Source organism: Jaculus jaculus, unplaced genomic scaffold (genome assembly GCF_020740685.1).
Source record: "Jaculus jaculus isolate mJacJac1 unplaced genomic scaffold, mJacJac1.mat.Y.cur mat_scaffold_44_1_1196519_arrow_ctg1, whole genome shotgun sequence".
Lineage (NCBI taxonomy): Eukaryota > Metazoa > Chordata > Mammalia > Rodentia > Dipodidae > Jaculus > Jaculus jaculus.
The window spans coordinates 392,644-402,543 of NW_025423497.1; the positions used below are offsets into that span (position 1 = coordinate 392,644).

The 9,900-nt window shown below is 43.5% G+C and overlaps 1 protein-coding gene across 1 annotated transcript; it reads right to left on the reverse strand.

Annotated features, from left to right (window-relative positions):
• Positions 1 to 7,447: 7,447 nt before the first annotated feature.
• LOC123457404 (cationic amino acid transporter 3-like) lies at positions 7,448 to 9,373 on the reverse strand. Its single transcript, XM_045141329.1, has one exon. It carries the CDS (start codon positions 9,371 to 9,373, stop codon positions 7,448 to 7,450), a length of 1,926 nt encoding a protein of 641 aa, XP_044997264.1.
• Between the last annotated feature and the right edge of the window lie 527 nt (positions 9,374 to 9,900).

Below are 9,900 nucleotides of genomic sequence, written 5' to 3' on the forward strand. Positions count from 1 at the left end.
CCAAAAACATAATGTCACAGAATAAGGACTCAAACTGCAAAAGATGGCACTGAGCATAATAAAAAATAATTCAGCCAACACAAGATTTAAACAAGGTGAACATCAACCTCTGTAGCACCAGGTTGAAGAACTCTAGTCTGACAAATCTTTAAATCCAGTAATCCTACTCAGCATCCAGTCACTGGAGTTCCCATTCCACCCCTCCAGCTATGTACTCACAGTCCTGTAAAACTTCATCCATGGCTCTCAGCTCTCCTTAGCACAACATCTCATAGTCCAAACATGTCCACTGGGTTTCCACTGAAACCCTCACAGCTCCACTGGTCTCCATGCAGGCATCCAGCAAGTCTGCTTCACACTGGCAAAGGTCTTTGCCAAGACAAGACCACATTGCAAATTCAGTGACCCTCTCTTTCTTGCATTTCTTATATGCCACAATACCAGGTGAGGTGCCAGTTTGTTAATCAGGGAATGATAAAGCAGATTTTGAAGAACAGGTCAATCCTTGAGCATTCAGTTCCCTTCAAAAGACTACATTCTTCCTGTTTCTCAATGCAGTCAGCTAATCCAATCTCAAAGATTGTAATCTCTCATATAATTGCAGCTGAACAGGCAGAAGTTTCAGCCTAAAGATTTCATATTTACATGCCATATCCCTTTGCCCATAGAAGTCAATTCCTGTGTAAACCAACCCTGCTCAAGTTATTAGGACATGGGCATAACAGCAAGCCTCTCACACAAACTGTGTCTAGGCCAGTCCAGGCAAAGCTTTTTCTCACTGTTCAAGCCACACCTCACAGTCCTTAGTTCTTACTGCATTCATGTATTTCAACTCTTACCAGAATATTCCATCAAGCTGGATCTATTGCATGTCAAGGCATCTCTTAGTCCAAGGTTTCAAGCCATTCCACATTCCTCTGGAAAATCAGCTACTAAAGGCTAAAGCCACACACTCAGGTGTCTGGCAGCAATGGTACTCTCAGTACCAACTTTACTGTTGTAGTCATGTTCACATTGCTGACAGGAATCACCCAACCAAGAGCTGCTGTGGGAGAAAAGTTTTATTTTGGCTTACAGACCCTGGGGGAAGCTCCATAATGGCAGGTGTTGCAGTCAGGTTCACATTGCAGGAAGAAATCACATGACCAAGAGCAGTTTTTCGGGAAAAGGGTTTATTTCAACTTACAGACTTGAGGATAATCTCCATGATGGCAGGAGAAAATGATGGCATGAGCAGAGGATGGAAATCACCCCCCTGGCCAAAAAAGTTGGAAAGCCAGAACAAGAGAGTGTGCCAAACACTGGCACAGGGAGGCTGTATTTAACACCCATGAGCTCAGATCCAACAATACACTGCTTCCCAGGAGGCTCTAGTTTTCAATTGACTTCAGCTGGGGAACCTAGCATTCAGAACACCTATGTTTGTGGCACAACTGAATCAAACCAAAACAACAGGGGTAAAGGATAGCATGAGTAGCATGTTGACATTACCTCTTGGCCAACATCAGATGTACCATGGGAACAGGAGAGTGCACCAAACACTGGGAAGCGGAAACTGGCTATAATATCCATAAGCCTGCCCCTAACAATATACTGCAAGCATCTGGAGTTTGGTTGTAGTGGCTGAAGCCCTCATGTGCCAATTTTCTCTGTCTATCTCTCACTTCCTGTCTCTAAAAAAATTTGAAAGGCTGGAAACTGCTTTAAAAATATGGAGATGAGGGACTTAAAATTTAGTTTGAAAAACTCAAGAAAATATATAACTGGCAAAAACAATTGGTTGCTGAAGGTGCTCTTGTCAAACATTAGCAATCTCAAGGGAGATGGCTTACTTGCTTTACATTACAATAATGGAGAGAACACCTGAGGTTATTCCAACCCAGAAAGACTAAATAGTAGAAATACAAAATCTTTTTAAAAGATATTTGAAAATAAACTATTCTTGGAGGTCATAATTTATTTCATTTATACATTAAGAATCATGCTATGTCCTACGCTCCTGGTATTGGTTTATAAAGCATGAAAAATATATGGGGCGAGCCAAGATGTTCATGTTTTCAGGAGCTTTTGCTCAGACATGTCATATTAGCAGGGTGTGATGACCCTACTGAGGAGGTTCATGAACACATTGGAAGATGGATCATGGTTTCCATTGAGAACTGATGATATTTTAGATATACCAGGGCCATGCAGAGACTACCATGGAGTGCTCTTGAGTAAGGATGGAAGTTTCCCTGGCTATTCAGCAAAGCCTGAGGTGAAGAATTGACAATTGCATAGACTGTCAGTCACTGTTTATGTTATCAGACTTTAGCTGCCAGTGGTTGTTTTCTTGATAGTAATTGAGTTTATATTGGTCCAGACTCTCCTTAAAACAGCTCTGGTTATTGATTCTAAGAGTTCCCATTTTACTTCTAACTATTGCTTCTAACACTAAGTCATTGGTCCAGCCCAAGTTCTAATTGTTATACTTATGAGCCATAAAAATAAGTTTCTATAATCAAAAACTATGTTCAAAAGGAAGAAGAATGGGATGTATTTGTAAAATAAACATTTATGAGGGCATACATGTCATCAAACTGGGTCTGGTGAGACATTGCTATGTGGACTATAACAGGGTAAGCTGTTTTTCACAACAAAAGACTGAAAATTCAAACTATGTAATCTGCTTGTCCTGTTACTTGAGAAAATTTGCATTCAAAAATTGCTAGTCCTCATCTTTAAGAAAAATATGACCATGTCTCCCTAGGCCTTATCTTTTGCACAATGTTGATCATGTCTCCTTAGGCCTTATCTGTAACACAAGGATGATCATATCTGCCTAGCAAACAGCTATAACACAATAATGATCATGTCTCCCAAGGCCTCATCTGTAACAAAATAATGATCACATCTCTTCAGGCCTTAGACATAACACAATGATGATCAAATCTCCCCAGGCCTCATCTGTTACACAATGATGATCATGTCTCTACAGGCCTCATTTTGCATACAATAATGAACAAGTCTAGCCAGTCCTCATCTGTAACAGAATGATGATGATGTCTCCCCAGGATTCATTTGTAACACAATGATGATCAAGTCATCTCCTCAAGCCTCATCTGTAGCCCCATGATGATCATGTCTCCCCAGACCTCTGTAACACAATCATAATCATGACTCAGCAGGCCTCATCTCCAGTATAATGATGATTATGTCTCCCCTGGCCTCATCTGTAACACAATGGTTTAATGCTGGGCTCAGCTACATAGTGAGTTTCAGACCAGCTTAGAATACATGGAAAATTCTCCCTCAAAAAGGTACAAAAATGGTGTTTACATGATTTGAAGGCTTCTACCTCCTATATGAAAAGAGAAAGAGTGATAAGAGAGAAGGACTGGATGGTAAAAAGGTAAGAGTTGCAGGAGAAATCTGGAAATTGTTCTATGAAGCACAGGAATGGAGGCAAACAAGAATACAGACAGGAGGGAGGAGAGGCTCTGAGCTCAAAAGAAATGAAAGAGCAGGACAAAATCAGGTAGTTGGGGCAGAAATGTTGAAGAAAGTGCACCATATCACACCAACACACACAGGCTCAGAACAGGACACAGGACAGAGAATTTAGTGACTAAATTAATGGACTAGGAAGGATTCTAAGGCTGGAACATGGTATGAGTCAAAAAGGAAACTTGTTCAAAACCAGATTGTTTAGGGTTCTGTTTTGTCTCTATAGACTCTGTAAACAAATATGATGCCCAGTTTTAATGGGGACAGTTTAGGAATAAAGCTTAGAAACCATTCTTAGAGCAGTGTAATTGGTAAAGGTTCACATCTGTAATCCCCCTCACTTTGTTTTCAGATAGGGTCTCACTCTAGTCCAGGCTGACCTGGAATTCACTATGTAGTCTCAGGGTGGCCTCGAACTTGTGGCAATTCTCCTACCTCTCCCTTTCAAGTGTTGGGATTAAAGGTGTGCGCCACCACTCGTGGCTGTAACCCAACTTCTTAAAAGGCATGAGGAACAGGACTGCCACTACTTCAATGCCATGCTAATACATAGTGATTTCAAGGCCAAAATAGGCTGAAAAATAAAACAGTGCTTGAAGGGTTAATGATTTTCCACGAAAACCAGAGGGAACTAAAGGGATAATGACTGATTCTAAGACTAGAAGGCCTTGAGGAAACATCAGTCCCAGACATCCCTTACAACTCTCCTGACTGATGTACTTTCTTTAACTCAGAAGGCCTTAAAGGAACAGAAACCATCTGTAGTTACTTTCACTTATACAATCCTGATGAAAATACTTATGCTAAGCAAGGACAGAGATAGCTACAAGTTTCTTATCTACTTCCCTGGGACTTGCACCTGGTCCAGTCTGTTTTCCTCAGGATCCTCCTTATAAACTTACACCTTAATGTTGCTTCAGCCTCCATCCTGGAGGAAGGTTGTAGCTCTTCACTGTGCTTCACTTAACAGTCTCAGTCTGTTGTGATTAAGTCCAGTGTTTTCCTTTGCTTTTCTCTTTCACATTCCTTATATTTCTGGTGCTTAGACTCAGATTGGAGCACTCGGAGGCTTTTGGGTTGCATGACCTCCCCTCCTCTTTCCAACGCTTCCTTTCTACTTCCCTACAAATGTTTCACCCTCTTGGGAGAATAGAAGCTTGCCATACTCTACTCACTATTCTGGACTAAACAGCCACCAATTGTGACCTGAGATCTCCAGTCTTTTATGGCCTTTGTCTACATAAGTGGCACAAGTTCTTTGCAACCTCATGATTCAAGAGGCTATATTAATGTTCTATGTAAAACCAACTTCATACCTGGCATTTTCTTTCTTTTCTTCCTCACACTCTGATCCCTGGATTGCATGAGTTTTGCAACGCATTTGTGGATAATGAGGAATTATAACAAGGGCTACACTTTAATGAATGTCCAAAATACCTCTCTGAGCTCAGCTGAATCTACAACAGCCCTTTGGGTGATCTGCCAGGTCATAGTTCCCTCTCTCTCCCTCCCTCTCCCCCCAGCATTTGAACTCCAGACTCTATCCACATCCTCATCAAATTACAACCTTCTGCACAAGTTATTCACTCTTGGTCTGCAGTGGAGGCACCCCATCTCAGACCTTAGGAACTACAAAGTTTCTCACTTTTCAGTCTGGATGATTTGAGGCTTCGGGAACCCTTTATGTTTCATTCCACTGGACACCCCAAACATTATAAATGTGGAACATTCCCTCCTAATCCTTCAGATTTGTTGCCCTCCCTAAGCCTCAGGAACTTCCCTGGTAGCATCAGGCACTCCAGTTAGTCCTTGTCCTCCAAAATGGGTTCTAAATTATCTATTCCAAAAGACACCCTATTGGCATGTTTAAAAACTAATTTAAAGGAAGGCAGATTATCTGAGGCAATCACAGTATACAAAGCCTTACCCATTAAATGACTAGAAAAATCAGTACTGGCCACAAACCTAGATTAAATAAATGAAGACATACACCAGGAGACATCCTGTCACCCCAGACCACTTACATGTGGCTAACACCACAGAACTAAAAAAAAAAAAAGAAAAAAAAAAGCATCTTTAAATTCAAACCACTGTCTTTTGATCTCTTACAATTTAAGTCCTTACCAATTTAAAACATAACTAAAATCTTAAAAATGGACATCTCTTCATGTTTTGTGCTGTCATATTTAATGATGGCCAACACTGTCATGTGATGTGTTCTATATTTCATGTAGTCTGTCTTTATGCATAACTAAATTCATGACCATGAATCTTTCCAATCCTTACTGTAATTGAATATTCTGATGCTTATGTATTTTAAATGATATTAAATTATTAAAATCAGGATTATGGTATATTTTTCACTTTAAAATTCTAAGGTTAAACTATGTATGAATTGTACAACATGCTGCTTGACAAAAGTATACATTTGATACACCAACTGAGTGCCTCATTTTTGCATCATGGCATAGAAACATTACAATGATGAGTGTTAAATGGTACATTCACAGATGTGATTTATTTTATACAATTAGGAGATTATGAAAAGTTGTCCTTAAGACTGACTTAAATAGACAACTAAGTGAGAAATATAATTCGTCCTTTAAATATGTTCTTGGCCAGCTGGAGAGATGGCTTAGCAGTTAGGCGCTTGCCTGTGAAGCCTAAGGACCATGATTAGAGGCTCAATTCCCCAGGACCCACGTTAGCCATATGCACAAGGGGTGCAGGCATCTGGAGTACATTTGCAGTGGCTACGGGCCCTAGTGTCCCCATTCTCTCTATATATACTTTTCTTTCTCTCTTTGTCACTTTCAAATACATAAATAACAATTTTAAAAAGTTTAAATATGTTCTTGGTAATAACAATAAAGGGTGGCTTAAAAATCAAAAAAATTCTAAGGATTTCTGCTAAGGACGTTTATCTGCACATTTTCCAAACTGTAATGATTATCTTTGTTATTCTGAACTACTTGCTTCACTGTCAGTTAGTAATAAGATAAGTTAATTGAGTGACATTTCTGTTAATTATACTAAAAATAATTAAAAAATTGTAAAAGACAAGATGAGATTGTTGAAAGATAATATAGAAAGAAATTTTCAGGGTGGTAGAGATGGCTTTGTGATTAAGGTGCTTGCCTGCAAAGCCTGAGGACCTATATTCATTTCTCCAGATCCAATGTAAACCAGCTGCACATGATGCAAGTGCAAGGTCATACATGACAGTATGTGGCACAAGCATCTGGAGTTTAATTGCAGAGTGGCTGAATCCTTGGCAATGCCAAATCTCTCTATCTCTCTCTCTCTCTCTCTACCTCTCTCTTTTAAAAAATTATTTTTTATTAATGAGTTTTGTACTCTTTGAATACAGTCAAGTTGCTACCATTGTTAGGCTGGTCCATGTCTTACCTTCTCCCCCTGGGCCCTCCTTGTTGAGGTATATGGGTCATGCATTGTGGAGTTAGCCCACAGTTATGGGTAGGAGGAAATGTCTCTGTGTATCATGACCCAATGTGTGGCTCTGACTTTCTTTCCACCTCCTCTTCCACAAAATTTCCCTGAGCCATGTTGGGTTCAATTTTTTTTTTATTAACAACTTCCATGATTATAAAAAAATGCCTCATGGTGATACCCTACCCTCTCTCCCCCCACTTACCCCTTTGAAACTTCACTCTCCATCAAACCCCCCTCCCCATCTCAATCAATCTCTCTTTTACTTTTTTTTTTTACCACAAGTATGCAATTTTTATTTGTCAAATACCTAAAAAGAATTTTTAAAAAAGTAAAAGGAATAAATGTTAAGGCACTTGTTCACTCGCAGTCCATATACACTTCCTTGATCCAAAGATGGCTATGCGGGTAGGGATACGGCTCTGTGTTAGAGCGCTTGCCCTGTATTCACAAGGCCCTGAGTTCAATCCCTAGTACTGCTGCTTTCCCACCACCACCAAGAAAAAGACACCTACAGTCTGCAGGACATGTCGGTCGTTTGTTCAGTTAACTCGGCACCAGGGATGTTTTCGTGGAGAACTGAAGAGCTTGAGTCTGGTGGCTGCTGATCGTTCCCCTCGAAGCTGTGCCAGATCCCATATCCAAAATAAATAGCAAGTGCAATCAGCATCCAAACTCCAAACCGAGCCCAGGTCCCAGCAGTCATTTGCATCATGAGGTAGACATTCACAAAGATGCTCAGCAGAGGAAGGACGGGTAGGAAAGGCACCTTGAAGTGGAGCGGAGAGGTGTTCTGGGGCTGTCTATAGATAATGGCCGCCATCAGATGAACAAGTACCAGCAGTGAGACAGTCACCACTACCAACTCGAGGTCTCCAGAGAACAGGTGCCCTGGCCACTGGGCCAGGATTAGACACACGAGGGTCAGCACAAGGACAGTGAGGGAAGTACAGCCATAGACGGTCCAGCCAGACTTCACAGTGGGGCCAGCGTCCGCAGAGTGCCACAAGCTGCGTAGAACCCCTGGGCTTCCTGCTTCAGAACCAGGCTCTGAGGGTGCCGTGGCTTCAGGGGTAGCCTTCATCTCAAGAGACTCTCCCTGGGTCTTCTCATTCCTACCAGGGTTTAAGTTCTGATCCGGCTGGTACCTGAGGACTAGGACAGAGAAGGCCACCAAGGAGTAGGCCAGCAGGGTCCCGATGGATGTGAGGTCCACAAGATCACGGAGCTCAAAAAGGAAAGCCATGAATGCTGCAATGACTCCACAAATGACAGTAGCCAGGACAGGTGTGTGCGTGTGAGAATGGACCACAGCGAGTCTCCGGAACAGGAGTCCATCCTCTGCCATGGCATAGACAACTCGTGGCACAGGGAACATGGAACTGAGGAGGCTGGAGGAAAGGGCACAGAGGGTGCCAGCAGCCACTGCATAATGCGCAGTGCCCCAGTGGACATGGACAAAGGCCTTAGTAAAGGGGCTGTCTGTCTGAAGCTGGTAATAGGGCATCATGAGGGTGAGCGCCGCGGAGACACCAAAATACATCAGAAAGCAGATGAAGAGTGAGATCACGATGCCCAGGGGGATGGCACGCTGAGGGTGGCGGGCCTCCTCTCCTGTAGTCGCGATGCAGTCGAACCCAATGAAAGCAAAGGAGCACGTGGCCGCCCCACGGAGAATGCCGTCCAAGCCGAAAGGTGCAAACCCCCCAGAGCCCAGAGGGCCCAGGCTGTCATTGCTGTTGGACCCCGTCATGGCCAGTTGGTAGTCCTCCTCCGTGAGCTTCCAATTGTTCAGGTCTCTCTTAATGAAGCCAGAGAGAGAGATGAAGCTCAAAACCAAAAGGTTCACCCCTGTGAATACTCTGGTCACCAGGGCAGACTCTCGAGCTCCCAGAACCAGCAGACCAGTGAGGAGTAGCACCAGACCCAGTGCGAAGAAGTCCGGGTACTTGGCCAGGAAGTTGGGCGCCTGCATACGGAGGGCGGCATGCAGAGCCTGGGAGATGCTGTTCCCCATGAGGCCGTCAAAGGCAGCATTCCAGGCTCGGGCTACGCTGGCTGCGCCAATGACATAGGAGAGGATGAGATTCCAGCCAGTGACAAAAGCCAGCAATTGGCCCACTGTGACATAGCTGTAGAGATATGCAGAACCAGAACATGGCACCCTGGCTCCAAACTCCGCATAGCAAAGTCCAGACAGCACTGAAGACAGGGCAGCCACCATGAAGCAGATGATGATGGATGGTCCAGCATTCTCTCTGGCCACCTTCCCAGCCAGAACATACACGCCTGTGCCCAGGGTACTGTCCACACCCAGGGACACAAGGTCCAGTATGCTCAGACAGCGGGACAGATGACTCTTGGATGCCGCTCCCAGCACCAGAGGCTTCCTTGGAACCAGCTTCTGACCAAAGCAGCGGACATTCTGCCACAGCATCCTAGGCATGTTTTTGAGGCCAATATCAGGCCACTGGAGGAGACCAAGGAGGGCTGGGTGTGTCAAGACAACACAGATGCACAGGTGTATCTTCACGGCAAAGCCAGGTGTGGAGGCACACTCCTTTAATACCAGCCCTCAGGATGATGTAAGGCGGATCACCTTGAGTTCAAAGCCAGCCTGGGGCTAGGGAGTTCTGGGTCAGCCATGACTAAAGTAAAACCCTCTGCCTCTGGGATTAAAGGCGTGTGCCACCATGCCTGGTATCAGATTTGGCGTTTTCCTCTCTTTTACTTTTAATGTCATGATCTTTTCCTTCTCTTATGATGGTCTTGTGTAGGTAGTGTCAGGCACTATGAGGTCATGGATATCCAGGCCATTTTATGTCTGGAGGGAGTACGTTGTGAGGAGTCCTACCCTTCCTTTGGCTCTTACATTCTTTTTGCCACCTGTTCCACATTAGACCCTTAGCCTTGGAAGGTATAATCGAGATGTTACTCAGTATTCCAGTCACTTCTTTCCAGCGC